General features: G+C 59.9%; 3 protein-coding genes and 1 long non-coding RNA gene across 9 annotated transcripts; 1 reads left to right on the top strand and 3 right to left on the bottom strand.

The window, feature by feature from the left end:
- The first annotated feature begins 195 nt into the window (after window positions 1–195).
- Window positions 196–7002, top strand: RNF207 (ring finger protein 207). The gene is made up of 18 exons (XM_053962926.1): window positions 196–1080; window positions 1578–1768; window positions 1916–2048; window positions 2133–2277; window positions 2362–2443; window positions 2513–2588; window positions 2671–2796; window positions 2906–2952; window positions 3080–3152; window positions 3226–3294; window positions 3402–3470; window positions 3557–3678; window positions 4720–4909; window positions 4999–5184; window positions 5267–5318; window positions 5407–5524; window positions 5593–5673; window positions 5761–7002. Exons 2-18 carry the CDS (start codon window positions 1578–1580, stop codon window positions 5921–5923), a joined length of 1923 nt encoding a protein of 640 aa, XP_053818901.1. The 5' UTR covers window positions 196–1080; the 3' UTR covers window positions 5924–7002.
- Window positions 4106–4995, bottom strand: LOC128798944 (uncharacterized). The gene is made up of 2 exons (XR_008434599.1): window positions 4907–4995; window positions 4106–4518 (listed from the first exon to the last, which is right to left on the bottom strand). It is a non-coding gene; the product is annotated as an uncharacterized LOC128798944 (long non-coding RNA).
- A 22-nt stretch (window positions 7003–7024) lies between the features above and the next one.
- ICMT (isoprenylcysteine carboxyl methyltransferase) lies at window positions 7025–10905 on the bottom strand. The gene is made up of 5 exons (XM_053962927.1): window positions 10671–10905; window positions 10442–10530; window positions 10197–10366; window positions 9344–9561; window positions 7025–8621 (listed from the first exon to the last, which is right to left on the bottom strand). The coding sequence occupies exons 1-5, from the start codon at window positions 10893–10895 to the stop codon at window positions 8439–8441; spliced, it is 885 nt and encodes a 294-aa protein (XP_053818902.1). The 5' UTR covers window positions 10896–10905; the 3' UTR covers window positions 7025–8438.
- A 651-nt stretch (window positions 10906–11556) lies between these two features.
- On the bottom strand, window positions 11557–17564 carry ACOT7 (acyl-CoA thioesterase 7). Of its 6 annotated transcripts, none has more exons than XM_053962995.1 (10): window positions 17457–17564; window positions 16664–16781; window positions 16084–16240; window positions 15483–15574; window positions 15234–15348; window positions 14762–14776; window positions 14071–14157; window positions 13274–13390; window positions 12896–13080; window positions 11557–12166 (listed from the first exon to the last, which is right to left on the bottom strand). In XM_053962995.1, exons 1-10 carry the CDS (start codon window positions 17507–17509, stop codon window positions 12062–12064), a joined length of 1044 nt encoding a protein of 347 aa, XP_053818970.1. In that variant the 5' UTR covers window positions 17510–17564; the 3' UTR covers window positions 11557–12061. The 6 variants fall into 6 exon arrangements, with proteins under 6 accessions (XP_053818970.1, XP_053818974.1, XP_053818972.1 ...); XM_053962999.1 differs by lacking the exon at window positions 17457–17564 and adding an exon at window positions 16945–17284; XM_053962997.1 differs by lacking the exon at window positions 17457–17564 and adding an exon at window positions 16872–17076.
- Between the last annotated feature and the right edge of the window lie 1064 nt (window positions 17565–18628).

Here is an 18628-nt window from a genome sequence, read left to right as displayed (position 1 = left end):
GGACAGTGATGCCTGGCGGGGCGGGGCGAGCGCGGGGGCCGGGCTGTGGGCGGGGCTATATGGGGGCGTGGTCTGTGGGGCGCGAGCGGCCGGTGCGGCCGGGAGAGGGGGCGGAGCCTCCGGAGCGCGGGAGCGCACGTGCGGGGCGCGTGCCCTGCACCCCGCCCCGCCCGCGGGGGGACCCCGGCCCCGGGAGCGTCACCGGACACGGAGTGACCCCCGAACCCCGGGAGAATCACCGGACACGGAGTGACCCCCGGCCCCGGGAGAATCACCGGACAGGGAGTGACCCCCGGCCCCGGGAGCGTCACCGGACACGGAGTGACCCCCGAACCCCAGGAACCTCACCGGACACGGAGTGACCCCCGGCCCCGGGAACCTCACCGGACACGGAGTGATCCCCGAACCCCGGGAACCTCACCGGACACGAAGTGAGTCCCGCACCCCGGGAGCATCACTGTGCACGGAGTGACCCACCCACCCCGGGAGCATTACCGGACACGGAGTGACCCCCACACCCCGGGAGCATCACCGGACACGGAGTGAGTCCCGCACCCCGGGAGCATCACTGTGCACGGAGTGAGAGTGAGCCCCGCACCCCGGGAGCATCACCGGACACGGAGTGACCTCCACACCCCGAGAACCTCACTGCTCACGGAGTGACCTCCGCACTCTGTGGCTCCTCACTTCGCAGTTACCCTGCACAGTGGGAGCCTCGCTGCGCATGGGGTGATCCCCCACACCCCGGGGCTCCTCACCGCACACGGGGTGTCCCAGCACCGCGGGGCGCCTCGGTGCTTACTGGGTGATCCCCGCACCTCCTGCGGGCTATCACCAGGCCATGCAGATGCCCATGTCCCCGCAGCCTGGGTGGCTACGCAGTGCCGTGTCTGTCCCCGCCGCAGGGCCCCGAGGAGCGCACGGGGCTATTTTTGGGCCGTGGCGTGGCAGCAGATCAGCAGTGCCAGGGGGCCTCACGTCACAGGGTCCTGCCGCCTCGGCATCGCTCTCATTCCTGCCGGCACACGGTGAGCAGCAGCACAGCTCGGCTCGGATCCCCCGACTTACAGACAGGGAGAGGTAAAGCCTTCACCTGGCCAGGACACACCTGTGCCCAGAACGGGGACTCCCGGCACGTGGGGCACCTGGCTGCCTTCACTGCCAGGCTGCCACCGTAGGGCACATCCCTGGGCAGGGGACACCCCAATGCTTCCTCCGGGGGGACACCCTGTCATGGAGGAACCCCCACCCCTGTCCTGGGGGATGCTCTGCTGCAGGGGATGCTCCTTTGGAGGGGACAGCCCATCCCAGGGGATGCTCCTGCTTTGGGGGACACACATCACGGGGACACTTCGCTGTGGGGACCATCTGACCCAGCGCTGCAGCCCCCAGCCTGTGATACCAGAGGAAGGGGTGCCCTGGGGGCAGCCTCGTGCCATGCAGCTCATAACCTAAAAATAGTCAGCAGCTCACAGGCCCTGGGACAGGATTTGTCCTTTCTGTAGCAGCCACAGTGCTCTCACAAACTGGTGCCACATGGGGTCCCTGGACACAGGGCTTGGCTCTCAACCCCACAGATGGCGGGTGGCATTTTCTCCCCACTGGGGAGCTGCTCGGAGCTGGAGAAGGCCAACTGCCACCCGCTGGTGTGCCTGCTCTGCCACGAGCCCTACCAGCACCCCTGCCTGCTCGACTGCTACCACAACTTCTGCGCCAGCTGCCTGCGAGGCCGTGCCAGCGACGGTCGCCTGCGTTGCCCACTCTGCGGGTAAGGGACGGCCCTGCCTGGGGCACACCAGGACTGGGGCACAGCACAGGGCTGGCAGCTCAGCACAGCACTGCTCCCTGCCTCCCCAAAGCTGCCCTGCTGGCCCGCGTGGGTGTCCCTATCCTTGTCCCCGTCTCATCCCTGCAGGCACCCCTCAGTGGTGAGGGGAGGCACGGGGCTGCCCCCCGTGGACCGGCTCCTGCAGTTCCTGGTGGACAGCTCAGCCGACAGCGAGGAGGACGTGCAGTGTGCCAACTGCGACCGGTGCTGCACCAAGGCGGTGAGGGCAGCGGGGTGGACTGGCAGGGTGGGTAGGGACCCCTGCCAGGACCATGCTGGCCACCAGCTCTGTCCCCTCACACAGGAGCTGGACACCATGTACTTCTGCAACACCTGTGGGCAGCCCCTCTGTGCCCCATGCCGCGAGGAGACCCACCGTGCCAGGATGTTCACCCGCCACGAGATCGTCTCCCTCTCCAAGCGCACCAAAGACATCCACAAGAAGTGCCGTGAGTGCCACGCCAGGCTGCCCCGTGCCATGCTATGCTGCACTGCGCCGTGCCAGGCAATGTCATGTTCCCTGTCCCCTGCAGCACTGCACGAGGAGCCCTACATCATGTTCTCCACCGAGAAGAAGTCCATGCTCTGCATCAACTGCTTCAGGGACATGCAGGGGTGAGTAGTCCCAGCCCCACGCTCGCTGCGGCCCCATCCTGTGCTTTCCCCTGATGTCTGTGCCTGCAGGGAGAGCCGGGCACACTGCATCGACATTGAGACGGCGTACATGCAGGGCTGCCAGCGGCTGGACCAGGCAGTGATGGTGGGCAGGGCCGGGGGGTGTGGGGGTGGCAAGGGGGTGCAGTGCTGTCCCCTGCACTGCAGCTGCCCCGCCGCCCGGGCAGGCTGTGAAGGAACTGCAGACCTCCACGCGTGAGGCCATTGTCCTGCTCAAGGCCATGATCGAGGAGGTTCGTAACAGTGCCAGCGAGGAGGAGGCGGCCATCAACTCCCTCTTCAGCCGCATGCAGGTGCGAGGCAGTCACCTGCACATCGAGCCCTGTGCCCGCGGGACAGAGCCAGGGCAGTGGGAGGGGACTGGGGTGGCTGCAGGACACAGGGCGGCTGTGCCATTTGCAGGAGCAGCTCTCTGAGAGGAAAAAGACGCTCCTGAAAGCTGTGCAGAGGTGAGAGACCATGGTCTCAGCCCTGTCTGAGGGCTGTCTCACCTTCCCAAGGTGTTTTGGGATGCCTGGCGCTGGATGGCTCCCCTTGGGTCTTGCAAAAGCTGTGCCATGCCCTGCTCTGTTGCAGCCAGCACGAGGAAAAGGAGAAGGCATTCAAGGAGCAGCTCGCCCACCTTGCCTCCCTGCTGCCCACCCTGCAGGTAGGGCCTCACACCAGGCAGGGACATCCTGACACCAAAGCCAGGCAGTGACAGACCCCCTCCATACACACAGGTCCACCTGGTGACCTGCTCGGCCTTCCTGAGCTCTGCCAACAAAGCCGAATTCCTGGACCTGGGCTATGTGAGTGTTGCCAGGACTGCAGGGGTGGTTGGAGCGTCCTGCAGCAGTGCTGAGCTCATGGGCAAGGTGCTGGGCACCCCTCACCATGCTTCATCGCTGCCTTTCAGCAACTGATGGAGAGGCTGCAGAGGATCGTCAAGCTGCCACACCGCCTGCGGCCGGCCCAGACCAGCAAGGTAGAGCCCTGCCTGCAGTGCCTGTGGGCAGTGCCAGCTGCCGGCTCTGCCCCAGCCCAGCCGCACTCTCCTCTCTTGCCCCCCAGATCAACAGCGAGTACCGGGCAGAGTTCGCCCGCTGCCTGGAGCCCCTCCTGATGCTCAGCCCCCGCCGCTCCGTGGTGGGCAGCGCTGGTGGCATCGGTCCTGGCATCACTGGCACAAACATGTGAGGTGCTAGGATTGCACCCAAGGCACATGTGCTACTGTGTCCCCTGCCACGTGCCACACTGCACAGTCCCCTCAGCATCTCACCATGCCAGCCTTGCCCCTGCTGCTGCCCTTGAGCCTGTCACCTCTGCAGGGGTACCAGGACAGCACAGGCACAGCTGCACTGATGAACAACAGGCTTCAAGTGACACTTCTGGGAAGTGGGGTGGATGGCAGAGGGGCGGGCAGCAGCAGGGTTGGCAGCTGGGGGCCTGGTTAAGCCTCACTCTGTTCCCCAGCCCGGCCCCTGCCACGCTCCCTGGAGGGCTCTGCCCCCTCTCCACGGGTGCTCCACCTGGGCCAGCTCCTGCTCGCCCACATGCCCGTGGTGCCACAGCCTCTTTGCCCGCCACTATTTTTATCAGAATTTCAGAGAAGTGCTCGGCCATTCTTCACCAGGGATATATTTAGGCCTGTTGATGTCACAGCAGCACAGGCCCTGCCAGGCCCTCCCAGACAGAGAGGACAAACGGGCGCTGCCGCCCCATGGGGACCGCTCCTCGCCCCCAGCCAGGCTTGGCACTGCAGGGTGGCTGAGCTCCTGGGGGCTGCTGGCCCCAGCACGGGCAGGGGGAGCACGGCGCTGCACGGTAGGACCAATGGTGGTGGTGGTTAGCACGGGGAGACCATGGGATGGGGGAGAACACAGGGGCAGTAGTGCCTGCCAAGGGGCCAGGAGATACCAGCGGTGAGAGAGTGAGCTATATCCCACCCTTTAGAAACTGGAGGGTGCTGGGTTCAGCTCCTGGCTTCTCACTGCCACAGCTGGTTCCAAAACTGCCAGAATCCGGAGAGCAGCCTGCAGAAATATGATTTTTGGGGCAACATAAGGCACCTCTGACTGAACCCCTGTGCTTGGGTGAGGGAAGGGACATGTGGGACCAGTGCATCCCAGCGGAGGGGACCAAGGGGGAGTGGGATTGAGCTGGCAGCACGGTCCCTGGCACCTCACCCCCACTGCTGCTCACCTGCAGCACGTCACTGTCACCTCTCCATGCAGGCTCCCCGGTGGCCAATGCTCCAAGACCCTCATGGTGCCCAGCTGCCCCCCCACCAGTGACAAAATGTCCACCGGCCCCATGGTGAAGAAGCCAACGATGCACCGGTACATCAGCACCAAGGTGCTGCTGGCTGAGGGACGAGAGACCCCCTTTGCTGAGCACTGCCGCAACTACGAGAACACCTACCGGGTAGGGAGCACGGGCCCAAGCAGGATGGGACAGGACAGGACGGGCCAGGTTGGTGCTGCTCATGTGGCTGTGCCCCCTGGTTCCCCCAGATGCTGCAGACGGAGATCCAGGGCCTGAAGGACCAGGTGCAGGAGCTGCACCGTGACCTCACCAAGCATCACTCTCTCATCAAGTCAGAGATCATGAGCGAGATCCTGCAGAAGTCGCTGCAGATGGACGTGCAGATCGCAGCTCACTACTCCGCCGTGGAGATGATGCGCAGCGTCTTTGAGGAGGTACAACTGGCACATCCTGGCAGAGCAGGGCCCCTCTGTGCCGTACTGCCGCAGACTGCCCGGCTCCCTCTCTTCCTTCCAGGTTTGGGAGGAGACCTACCAGCGGGTAGCAAACGAGCAGGAGATCTATGAAGGTACTGGTGACCCCACGCTCCCTCCCCATGCCCCCTGTGCCCGCACTGTGGGGGTGGCAGTGTCCCAGCCCACTCCTCTCGCCCCCAGCCCAGCTCCATGACTTGCTGCAGCTGCGGCAGGAGAACAGCTGCCTGAGCACCATCACCAAGCAGATTGCGCCCTACGTCCGCTCCATCGCCAAAGTGAAGGAGCGGCTGGAGCCCAGGTGAGAGGTGCAGGGACTTTCAGGGCCAGGGGGGACATAGCTCATGGCTCACACCCATCCTGCTACAGGCTGCAGGAGCCACAGGAGCCCAGAGAAGAGCAGGCCCAGATGCTGCTCAAGATCTGTGACAATGAGGAAGTGGTGCCAAGGTAGGTGGCAGCAAGCACCTGAGTGCCAAGTTCCTCCCATGCCCTTTCCCAGACAGTGACCCTGTCAAGGTGTCTTCCCTTCCCCAGGGATGCCTCACCTGGCAGCAACAAGGGGGCTTCAGCCAGCCCCGGGGAGGGCTTCATACCCAGGGACACCCCTGGAGACCCCTCCCCAAAAAACAAAGACTGCTGCAGAGGCCAGCAGAAGAGCGGAGCAGAGACTGCTACCCCGAAAGAGCCGGTACTGTAGAGCCCAGTGCTGGGCACGTGGCAGAGCTGCTGGGCAGAACCATGCCCCAGCCACTGACCAGCTCCTCTTGCCCAGTGCCACAAGCCAGGGCAGGAAACGGCCCAGGCAGCCATGTCTGCAGCATATACAAAGGCCTCAGGTGGACTTGCTTCTGAAAAACTCTGTGCTCTTCCTTGCGTGTGTCAGAGTGAAATAAAAGGGTGCAGTTGTCCATGTTGCGTGGTTCTGCAGTGCTGACAAAAGGCATCTGCTGGCTCAGTGTCCAGCTCCTAAAACCACAACATCGGCAAATTATGGGGAAAAATAACAATTCCTGGTGTGCAGGGCAGGGCCAGGGGTACACGGAGCATCCTGTGAAGTTCTGGGCAGCCACACACCAACGTGGACCGGGTGGCAGGAACAGCTGCTCTAGAGGTTCCCTGCACATGTGGGAACTAAGAACTCACCAATCACTGTGGCACAGAGGGCAGGGTTTCAGAGTTTACTCCAGCTTTTCCCTAAAACTTTACATGCCTTCCCCACACCCAGTAAGCTGCTGTCTCCTCACAGAGCTTCTGGTCACAGGATTTGGGAAAAGGTTAAGAGAAGCTGTTGGTCTCAAAAGCTTCAAGAGACACTGAAGGTTTTGCTCAGGTGAAGTTTATCCCTTTCTTTCGGTGCCAACACATCCTGCTTGGACAGAGCCTGCACAGCTGGAACCAGCACTTGCAAAATTAGGATCAAGGTTAATTTACTATGAAGAACAATCTGGGAATGAGGCTTTGTTTCTGTTGTCAAACAGCACATCAAACCCAAGTGACAATTACTTGTTCCAAAGTTCCTTTGATCAAGGGCACAGCAGGAATATTACTGCCTACAAAAAAATTGCTTACAGATTAACCCACTCGAGGCACCACTGGCTGCAACCAGTGCTTTCTGGAGGCAAGAACAGCCCAAGTGGGAGCCTCCGAGTGCCCAGCACAGATCAGCACTCTCCAACTGGTGAGTTTTCATCTTTGTTCTTTTCTCCCAAGCCAAAACCCCGCTCAGCAAAGGTCAAGTCAGCAGCAAGGGCATCAGACAGATGCTCTGTGATCAAGCAAACCCAGTGGAGGATGGACTCTGCATCAGTTCAGCAGGGAGAAATGGAGGGTCAGGGTTAGGGTTAGGGTCAGCCTTATCCCTGTGGCTGCACAACCCCACAAGTCACTGAGTCACAATCGTGCCTCGGTGCAGCGCTGGTGTGTTCTGAGAACCCACCAGGAATTATAAAGGATTCCAGTTTCCATTATGCCAACAGCACCTCAAAAGACCTTCAAATAACCAGACAGAAGCTGACAATGTTTTCTCTTTTTCTTTTTTTTTAATATAAAAAAAGAAAACCTAAACCCAAACCCAAGCTATTGTCACCAAGTGCCCTTTCCTGAGCCGTACCGCAGCACCTTCCCCATGGAACACCACAAGCTCCAAGCATGAACTGACAAGCAACTCATTTCCATTCCAGCAAGGAAGAATAATGTAGAACTCAAGAAAACAGTGAACCTCTTTGGTATATAACAACAAAGTTATACCACACAGCTCAGTGGGAACCATTTCCAAATGGTTACTATAAAAGAGCGTTAGCTAGCCCAACTCTTCTCCTGGTTGGAGATTTCCCTAGAAGCATCTCCTACTTGCCCTAACATCACAGCTTTTGCCCAAAAGAGCAGGGGAGGACCTCAGGGACTACAGCCCTTAGCAAGCCTGGCAGCTGTGGCTCTTTCACAACCCAAAATCCTGGGATCTCTGCAAGACGGAGGCAGCCTGGCAGGATAGGAAGCAGCGTGATTTGGAAGCAGGAAGAAGGAACAGAGGTGGCAGCAGGTGGCAGCGGCTGGAGCAGTGACACTGCATCCGCAGCAGCATCCAAGGGACAAGGAGAGGGCCCAGAGGTGCTGAGATCCAGCAGCACAAGGGGAGCAGCAGAAGCCTCACTGCAAACCCCAAGGCCTAGAAAGAATTGAGTGGTACCATGCTGCCGGCACTCTGGTGCTTCAAGGGCAGGCAGAGCTGGAGGTTGCTCCCTCAGACGCCCCAGTGCCAGCTCAAGGAGTTTGGCCCGAGGAGATTAAAGTCGTGTCACCGGGCTCACGAGGTCAGAAAGCTTTAAAATCGAATTACGCAACAGGAACAATCTGCTGCCTAGCACCTTCCCCACCCAGGGCCAGGAGGGCAGTGCTGTTTTCTGGTAGAATCAGTTCCAGAGGCGTTCCAAGACAATTCAGCTGCTGCAGGCAGGATTCATTCTCTTTAGGATCACTACAGGCTAAGTTATCTGGAAGATCCCTGAATGTGCAACGAAGGACTGATCTCAAGGAGGAGGAACGAGGTTCTGATCTGCGAGTGACCCAGCAGGCTGCCCAACGCTGCAGCCCTCCAGCAGCTCCTCCTGGGTGGCCGGGAAATACCAACAGGCACCTCCCGACGCTGGCGCCACACAGGCACTGGGCGCAGCAGGAGCCGGGCGTCTGCTCAGCCAGCCTGGTTTTTGCCCATGTTACAGTTCCAATTTGACTCCTTTAATAAAAGGGAGACCCGATGGCACCTTCCTTTTGTACTCCAGGTACTCTTCTCCAAAGAAGTGAATGAGTGTGATCTCCTCCTCCTCGATCCGCTCCCTGAAGAAGCGCCAGGACGCCAGTGCATAGCCCACCACGCAGATGGGATTGCAGAGCAACACCTGGAACAGATGCTGCTGGTGAGCATCCCCTCAAGAACCCAAGGCCCCACAGCTTATCCCCCTCCAGTAACAATGAAAAAGAAAATACCCCAACACTCCCTGTGAAACTTCACAAGCACTAGTTTCTCCCCAGAATGAAGGAGGCAGCGCACAGGCAGCACTGGCTTCACTGCCCCAGCTCTCAAAAGCTCCACGTACCACCCTTATGGACTCTCTCCAAAGAAACACAAGCCAATGCCAGCACCCAGCCAGCCACAAGAGCACACAGCTACAGCAGCACTGAGCTGAGGCTCAGCCACAGCTGGCCCTCTAGTCAGGGAGTTTCCTTGCCCTCAAGCACAGGACTGGTGTTTGGCAGGAGCCAGGTTGAGTCTGACCACTCAGGGAAGGCATTTTGACCACAGGGATACAGAAAACTCTGGTTATCAGCTTTAGACCAGCAGCAAATCACAACACCTCAAGCCTGCAAGGGGATTGTGCGTCAAAACCCTGGCTCCACCACCTCTCCTCACTGCACAGAGAAAATTAAGGGAACAAGATCTTCCCAAAGACCACATGGGGCAGAGCACTCAGGGATTCCTGATTTCCTGTGTGCCAGTGGGAGGCAGCAGAATCCATGCCCAGCACCAGGTGCTGTCTGCATCCCATCACAGCATGGGCAGCATTGAGAACAAAGAGTGCAGTCGTGACACAAACGAATCTGAGCACGCTGGATACAGTACCTGTGTTCCAATACTCCAGTAAAACCATCCCACGTAGGACGGGTGCCGGAACCACCCGTACACCCCACTTGTCACCAAAGTGTGGGTGTCAGATTTCTCATTCTGAACAATGTGGTTGAAATTGGAGCCAGCCGTAAGCATGGCCGCCTTCCTCAGGCAGTCCCCGAAGATCACCATCAGCAGCCCCACGGTGCTCAGCCAGGTGATCTGCTTCAGCTCTGCATGGACAGGGAGGGACACAACAGGTTTGCACAGGTCTCCAGGGGTGCAGGGAGCTGCTCAGTGAGTGGGCTTTGCCCCCCATCTCAAACCAAATGTGTGACAGCAGCAGGCATGCACTGCCATCCCGCACCAAAAAGATAAAAGCAGCAACCCCTGCTTGGTGCTAACATGGATCAGTCTGTGGGGCCCAGCTGTAGAGGCTGAGCAAAGCCAACACAAAGCATAGCCAAGGACATACTCAGGGTGCTACAAAATAAAGGGGAATAGTTTCCCTCTTCCAAGAATAAACAGACGAGCACAGCCAGTTTGCCCCAGACTGGGCAACCAGCAACAGATTTTGATGAATTCATTTTATTCCCGTCAAAAGTCAACATCATTCTTGCACCACCAAGGTAGGAAAGGGCTGAAGATCCCCTGGCCTGGCATGTCAGAGTAGGGGGGGGCTCCCCCCTGCCCTCCCGAGATCCAACCCGAGAGGCTTTGAGCACTGAGGGATTATGACTGGCAAAGCTGCTGCAGGGTTGTCACGGGGCAGCAAGCTGAGGGTCACCTGCACTTTGCTACCAGACAGATGGACCCCAGGCAAGCCACGTGCAGCCAGGCAGAGTCAGGGAGGGATAGGATGGCCGACCTGGGAAGAAGAGCTTCTCCAGCGTGAACTCCACCCAGGAGGACAGGGCAGCCAGGTTGTACTCGAAGCTGTGGTTGAGTAGGAAGGAGTCCAGCGAGAGGCTGCGCGGGTTGTTGATGGCTGTCACCAGATACTCCGAGTAGTGAAAGAGGGAGAGGGAGCACATATACCTGCGGTGGGAGGGAGGGCAGGTTTAGTAGGGCCGGGGGCACCGCGCCCGCCCGGCTGCCCTGCCCGGCCCTTACCATCCGAAGTGGCGCCAGGCGGAGCGGCCGGCGCTCAGCAGCAGCCCGCAGCCGAAGGCGAAGCCCAAGAAACAGGCCCGGACGGCGATCTGCAAGCACAGGGAGGGGAGAACGCGCTGCCGCCGCCGCTCCCCGGGCCCGGAGTATCCCTACCGGCGCACGCCGGGTCCGGGACCGAACCCTCCACAGCCGCACTTCACCCCGCCGCCCGCCGGGGCCACCCCCGTACCTTGTAGAGCGGCCGCGGATAGATGAGCAGCAGCGCCGCGTTCACGCCCGCCACGTGCAGGGCGAGAGCCAGGCGGCCGCGCAGGCCGGGAGCGGCCAGCAGGGAGGGGGACGAGCCGAGCAGCAGTGGCAGGGCCGCCACCGAGGCGCCGAGCAGGAAGGAGCAAAGGCTGGCACGGCCCTCCCGGCCCAGCCGCCCCCTCCGCGCCACCGCCGCCGCCATCATGGCGGCCCCGCCCCGCCCGCGTCGCCCGGGAAACGGCCCGGCCGCTCTCGCGAGAGCCCCGCCCCGCGCAGCCGCGGCAGCAGCGGAGCGGCGCCGCTCTCGCGAGAGTTGCGCGGCGGTGGCGGCCGGCGCTGTGGGACGCGGCCGGGCCGCGGCTGCCGGGGCCGGTTTGGGTTCGGTCACGGAGCCGTCGGGGCTGGGGAGCTTTCCCAACATCCTGTCCCACCGCCCGCCCGCACCGCCACTGTAATCCCTAAGCCGCGTCACCCAGAGCCAGGCGCAGATGCTGCTGAACACCTCCAGGCATGGTGACTCCACCCCCTTCCTGCTGCCCTGAGCGCCCGAACGGGGAAAACATTGGCTGATACCTGTTCTGATTTTCCACTCTGTCAGCCTAAAGCCATTACCGTCTGTCCTCGCACTGCAGGCACAGCAGAAGAGACCGGCCCCACCTCACTACAACCTCCTGCTAGGTAGTTTATTGTTTAATATCCCAAACCGGGAACCCATTCCAGCAGGAACTGCTCTGAGGGTCCCATTAAAACAGCCAGACTTCCTTAAAAACAAGGCCAGGAACGCCTGGCGCCACTTGGGGAGCGCGGGCGGATCTGGGGGAGGGAGGAAAAGCACAATTGTTTGAAATAGAACTGTCAGCCTTTCATTCCAGTCAATGAAACAGATTTTTATTTATGCCACAGGATTCCTTAAATAACTTAGATATGCACAGAGAACTACCTAGAGATGTCACAGACATTCAGTGCGGGCCCGGCGCGGCACAGCACGTACGAAAGCTTTGGTGTGCATGGTAGGACAAACCAGCGAGTCGAACACAGCAGCACAAAGACTTGCGGCCTCACGCGCCCCTCGAGCCACCGCACGCCTCCATCCTGGCTCTGACACAGGCGGGAGCGTTGCCAACGGGATCAAACAGCAACAGTGGCTCTGGAGGCAGATGGCGAGTGCCTGGGAAGACTCCTGGGGGCTTTCAGGGAGCTTCAGCCACCTGAAGCACGAGGTCTACGGTGCTGAGCCCATCAGCAGCAAAGCAGTGGAGCCGGCAGCAGGCTGGGGCGGGCGGAGGCATGGGGCTGGCGAGGACCGGACACAAAACGAACGGGAACAACCTGTATGTTTGGCGGGCGCTGGTGGCAAGGGTGCCAGACAGGTCACTGCTGGGCAGCCTGCTGCATCTGTGCCTGCCGCTTGGCTTTGGTCTGCAGGTACCTGCCCTTCCCTTCCTCGAAGCGACGCTTCTCGTCCTCTGTCTCCGTCTGAGGTCGCAGAAAGAGTGCAAAGCTGCAGCGTCAGCGTGCTGCAAGTGTGTGCGGGAGGGAAACGCGCCTCCCCTCACAGAAGTGTGAGGGAAAAGCTGCCCTCTGTCAAACACACAGCCAGTGTGCCCTGCATGAAGCAGGAGACCTGTGCCACGTCAAATATTAAGCAACACCCCCAGTCAGGAGCACCACGTCAGCAAAGCCCTGCCAGCATTAGGGGAGATAATATAGGCAGGAAGCTGGAATGGGGACACCATGGGGAGCGGCAGCTAGGGATGTGGAGGCCTCCGTTGCCACTCGGGGTCCCCTGGTGCAGGGCCTGCATGCAGCCTGTCCTCAACAATGAGAAAGGAGAAAATCCCCAACCTTCACACTGGCAATTTTCAAAATAAATAAAAAACAAAACCAAAACAAACGCAAAACAAAAGCCAAAACAAAACAAAACCCAAACAAAACACAAAACCAAAACAAAAACAAAAGCCAAAACAAAACAAACAAAACACAAAACAAAAACAAAAGGCAAAACAAAAAAAAAACAAAACAAAAACTAAACAAAAACAAAACAAGCAAAACCCCCTGAAGCCTGTCCTGGGAAGTCTCATTTGTACTCATATTTTTCTGCTGAGTAACTCAAGGGAAGAGGATTTCTTGGGCTGGGCTCTGCCCCAGGAGGAGCAGGAGAGGTGATGGCCCTGCTGGGTCCAATCCAGAGAGAAAAGCTCTTACCAGCAGTTGTGGGACGGGCAGGGGCTTCCCCTCCTTGCTCAGGGACACATAGGTGAAGAAGGCGCTGACAGCACGGTACCGCTCCCGAGGCTCATCCACAAATGGGTCAGCATCCACAAAGACCTCTATTTCCATGGACTTATTGCTTGTGAATGTCATACGTCCTGAGACAGTGATGACGCAGCCTGTGAAACAGAGAGGAGCCAGTGAAGGGAGCAAGGGGTCCTGCGTGTTTTATGCTTAAACTGTGTCTTAAGCGGAGCATGGGACTAATCAAACACGGACTAATTTTCTCTGCCAGTATGTCCTGAAGCACATCCAAGGGAGCCAGGGTGTGGCAACGCAGGAGATCACAGTGCCTGCCACCACCCTTGGTACCTTTTTTGATCTTCTCATGGAAGTTAATGGCATCCACTGAGGCAGTGACGATGTTGGTCTTGCAGTGACGGGCAGCCACAATCCCAGCAACCTCATCCATGAGCTTCATGGTGACACCTGTGAGGGGAAGCAGAGGGTCCTGTCTCAGGGAAGTCAGTGGGATTTCAGGAGAACCACACCAAGGTCAGTAAGGCCTTAGCATGGCCAAAGCTATGCTGGGGAGTTGGACCGGAGACTACGTCCCAGCTTCAGGAAAATCCAGTACAAGGGCTCCTGTCAATACCAGGGCAACATCCTCGCAGACCTGTGATTAAGGTCAGCTCTGTCTCTCCCAAATTTCTCTGAGCAGACGTCACCCTTGCGTGTATCCCACAAACCTTGAAACAGGTCTGAGCCATGTTTGTTTTGTTTATTTAAGGATTAGGTATGTGTTGTCCCAACCCTCAGCAAACATACCTCTCCCAGGGCTTATACTACACGTGTCAGCCAAGAGAAAATTACTTCAGGTAATTGCAGTCACACGCTGCGTGTTTGTACTACAGGATTTGCAATCTCAGAGGCAATAACAAAACTGTAGGATTTACAGTTTGAATACATGAGTTCTTGGGGCACAGAAAAAGACAAAGCTTTTGTTTCAGCTAAAGCAACTCTGACCCTGACAGTCAATGCAAAGGGGCCTGTGTGCCTCCAGAGGCAGAGCCCACTGAAAACAGAGTCACTCTCCAACCACACTTTGCTCCAGGGAAAAGCCACCTGGACCTGCAACCCAGGTGCTGTGCAGGGTAGCACTCACTCACCTCCATGCACAAAGCCCAGCAGCGTGCAGTCCGATGGGCCCACCAGGTGGATCAGGCTGGACTGGCTGTAGCCAACAGTGTGTGGCTCTGGTTAGAGAGCAAAGCAAGGTGAGAGCTACTCAGCTGGCACCCATACACCACCATACACCCCTGTCTTAAGTTGTCCAAAGGAAGAAAACATGGGACTGGCTTGTGCAAAGCTGAACTATGTTGAAACCAGTGGTTAAATCAGGCTGGAGAAGTTCCAAGAGCATAGACTGTTCACCACCTGATGGGCTGCTGCCTCCCTCTAATCTCCACCCATCCACTTTATTCTAGCTCAGCTTTTTTCTTTCTTTTCAAGCTTTCAAAGAGCATGAAAGCAAACAGGAGTGAACTGGGTCACACGGCTGTCTGCTTCCACCCTCAGTTGAACCTCCCAAACCCTACTGCATAGAGCCCCTGTTTTCCCCTTGGTGGGAAGACCTTCACCCCCATGCCCCCAGCCCTGGCACATCCTGGTGACCCCTGTCCCACCACAACCTCCAGGTGACAGAAGTCACACCCTCAAACTCTCAGCAGAGGAAATCCTCTCTCAGAAGTGGCTGTGTTTTCTATCTAATGAGAGATGTTAAAGAAGCTCAGAGAAAGGAGAAGCAGCCCAGTCCTACTCAGGGTGACCACCCATGGAGCAGTGCTCGCTGAACCTTACCTTTTGTCTGCCTGTCTGTGAGCAGGGAGGACAGAGAAGAAAAAAGCATTTGAGCAACTTTAATTCTCCATTACCTCCCCCAGCATTCCTCATACGCCACCTCTCCGCCTCTGCCTGAAGACCACAGCCAGCCCTCGAGGCCACCCTTGCCGAACACTTGCATTTATACCTTGCTGAGCAAAATCAGCTCTAGCTGCACACAAGCACACAAGGAGTGATACAGGAACAGGGTTTTGGAGAGGGGATCTCATCCATGGGTATCCACATTCAGGGTACCACAGGTATCCACTCAGCTCCCCCTCCACTCACACACACTGCTACTCCAAAATCCCATCTCCATCCCTGGTGTGGTGTTTCAGAATGCACACTTGCAGCTACAGGGCCCTGGGGATGGCCAGAGTTGCCCTGGAGACCAATTTGGTCTCCCAGTACTGCTGGGCAATTTGCACTGGCTACACACTGCCCGTGTTACCTGGGTTGATGACAGGTAAAATCACGTCACCATTTCTCTGCTTCGTTTCCAGACGATCCAGCTTTTGCTCCTCATAACGCTTCTTCCCCTCATCCTCCTGTTCCTTTCTAGCATACTGGAATAGAAGGCTGGTAAGAAGGGGATTGGCAAAGCCACTGGCACAGCTGGGAGTGCCAACAGGGCCAGGTTAGTGCCATTCCACAGAGAGGACAAGTTCCAGTTCGGGGGGACCCAAGTGAGCTGTCCTACCTGGATGGGGGGAACCTCAAGGACCTTATTCACGTTCTTCAGGGACAGCGGCACATACCACAGTGTCGCCTTGTTCGTCACCTTCTTTGCCCCTGGAGGAGAAGGGGGCAGCAGGTGATGGTGCCAAGGCCAGCAGTGCTGTACCTGCCACCGGTCTGGGGTTGGGCACACACTGGCAATGCCACTGGCATTGGTGGCCCCTTGCCCTGCTGGCTCCTACCAGGCTTTAGCTCTTAGCGGATGTGACAATGCGCTTTTGGGAAGGTGTCCCAGCAAGCAGAACTGGTTGTCACAGCAACAGCAGGAAAAGGGACTTTTTCAGGCCAAAGGCAGCCACAGGCAGCAAATCAGGCAGGAAGAGCTACAAACAGATTTTGCTGTTTTTCACTACAATGGAGCCATAAATCCCAGGGAGCCTGCTTGGCCTGCCTCCCCAGCACCAGCCCTCCCTCCACTCCCAGCTCTGTCAATAAACACACTAGATCTCCTCTCTGCCACATGCTGCCAGTGATGGAGCAGAGGATGGGGTCACTGCTGCAAGCTCTTGGCTTAACACTGTTATTCCTGGTGTTCTGGAACACAGCCACCAGCAGCCACCCACCTGTTAAAATGTTTTCAGACATGACGTTGACCTGAACCTCCACAGAGTGCCGGGAGGTGTAGGTGATCTCAGCGCTGACGTTGGCCACCTCGCCGATGCACATCGGCGAGAGGAAGTCCGTCCGCTCCACCCGTGCCAGTGCAGCCACACAGGGCTCCTGGGGATGGTAAGACAGCCAACATAGTGATCACAGCCACGCCACGCAGGACCACAGCTGGCAGCTCCCTGAGACCAGCCAAACCTGCCATGCATGTGTGGCTCGGATACTGCAACCGCCACCTTATCAGCCACTGGCTGTGCTTCCTTCCCCATCTGTAACCAACACCGGGGTTGCCCCAACTTGCCTTTCTTGGGAGTTAAAACATTAACAGCAATAATGAGTAATAATGTTTCTGCTGGTAAACCACAATTTCAGCAGAATGCTTCTAGCTACTGGAACCCTGCCCCAGCTGCAGAGACACCAGTGGCTTGCATGCAAGAGCAAACACTTCCAGTGCAGGACTTCTACTGCCCCTGAGACACGGCAGGGAGTGAAAGGTCACCATGCCAGAGTCTGGCAGGCACGCCGGCACCTACTCACCCCAGCCTGGGAATTGCAGTGGCGGGTGCTGATGATGGCTCCTGCCTCTTCGATCATCTTCAGGATGGTTCCCCCGTGGACATTCCCAGCGATGTTGGCATCGTCTGGGCGCATAATCCTGCCGAAGGAGGCACATGAGAGCTCACAACCCCTGCCGCGCCCCCAGCCCAGCCCCGGTGTGGCTGCCGGGAGGCAGCATATCGCCCACCGGCTGAGCTGCCGGGCCATCGCTGCTCGCATGCGGCTTCCTGTGAGCGGTGATGGAAACAGCTCCGAATTACCGCTGGGAGCGGAAGGAAGCAGGGCGCCTCTGCCAGGGCAGCCGGCGTCTCACCAGGGCCGCACCCCGCCGGGCCCCGGTGCGGCACAGACCCAGCCGGGCACGTGCCGGTGCTCCACGCGGCTTCCTGGCAGCAGCCGCGCTTTCTGCCAACGGCGAGTAACGGCCCGGAGGGCACTGAGGCAGCGGCTGCGCGCTGGCCCGGACAGGAGCGGCTGTTTCAGGGCGGCCGCGCCCGGGAGCCGCGGGGACACAGGCGGGACAACCGCGCCCGGGAGTACCACGGCAGCCTTGCTCGCTCCCAGCCCCCGCAGCACGGAGCACGGGCGCGGCGCTGCTGCGCTCTGCCCGCGGCCGGTGTCACTGACAGCATGACTAAAGCGGGCGGCGCCGCCGATGTCGGCAGCAGGGCGGGCAGTATCTCGGTTGCAGACCGGCACCCGCCCACGGCCCCCAGCACGCCCGCCTCCCTACCCAGCCCTGTCCGTGCCCGCGGACGCGGCGGGGCCGTACCTGGACACCTGGATAGCAGCCGGGCTAGGGCCCGCGGCCCCCGGCTCCGACATGGCGGCACCGGTGCCCCGCCCGCAGCGGCGCTGCGGCACCGCCGCGCTTGGCCGCGCCCCGCCGCGCCCCGGACCCGCCGCGCCGCGCCATTGGCGGACAGCGCGCGGCGCGCCCCCGCGCGGGGAGGAGCGCCGGCACCGCGGGGAGCCGCGGCGGCGGGCGGCTCCGGGGCTGCCCGCGGAGTCGTGCGACTCCACCGGGACTGGGGTCTCCCCGCCGCGCCCAGGAGTGCCCTGTCAGCTCCGGGACTCCTGGGGAGCTAGGGGCTTCGGGTCGGCACGGGCAGCATCGCCCCCCCCGCGCCCGCGTTCCCGGCGCCGTCGGCTCTCTCCGGTTGTAACACAGTTCCCGTGGACGCCCCGGGGTTTTGGGTCGGGTGGTGGACACAGTCCCGAGCAGGCAGTGACAGCTCGCAGTAGAGTGCACGCAGGGTCCGGAAGGGGTTCAGGATCCAGGGGACGCGGGGTGCCGGGAGCCGCGGCACTCACGGCCTCGCCGAGCGCCAGCTCGGCTCTCGTTGGTGCGAGCGCGGCAGCGCGTCTCCGTGAGGGACCGGAGGGTCCACGGGCAGACGGGGCCGCCCGCGGGCGCGGCGGGTCGGAAATGCTGGAGCTCTCACTTTGCACAGCTCGGCGGAGGCAGGAGGGGGGCCGGAGCCGGGGTGCCTGCCGCGCAACGCCCCGTGGGGACATGGCGCTCCCGCTCTCCATACCGCTACCGGCTTTATAAACCGCCGGCGGGGCAGGGCGCGAGAGCCGGGCAGGGAGGGCGGGGGTCAGGCAGGGAAGGAGGCGGGGAGGGCGGCCTTGCCTTGTCCTCGGTGCTGATCGAGAAGCACCTCCGCTGTCCGCGGTCCTGACGGAGGGTCTCCCCGCCTGTCCTCCCACGCCGCCCGCTGCCCCGCCAGCGATTCATAAAACCACTTTTCCGAGTGGCGGCCGGGACAGGTGGATACCAAAGCGGACCGTGACCGGCTGCCGGCACCCCGCGGCCGTCTGAGGTGGGGCAGCCGCCCGCCCAGCGCCCCCCGTTCTGTCTGCGCTGCTAGGGCCGGCAGCGCACGTCGAGGGTGCCAGAGGAGCCCATCTTTGCCGCACCTCTTGCCTGGGCGGGCGGCG

The sequence above is a fragment of the Vidua chalybeata genome, chromosome 22 (assembly GCF_026979565.1).
Source record: "Vidua chalybeata isolate OUT-0048 chromosome 22, bVidCha1 merged haplotype, whole genome shotgun sequence".
NCBI classification, from domain to species: Eukaryota; Metazoa; Chordata; class Aves; order Passeriformes; family Viduidae; genus Vidua; species Vidua chalybeata.
This window is presented reverse-complemented; position numbering and strand designations above follow the sequence as displayed.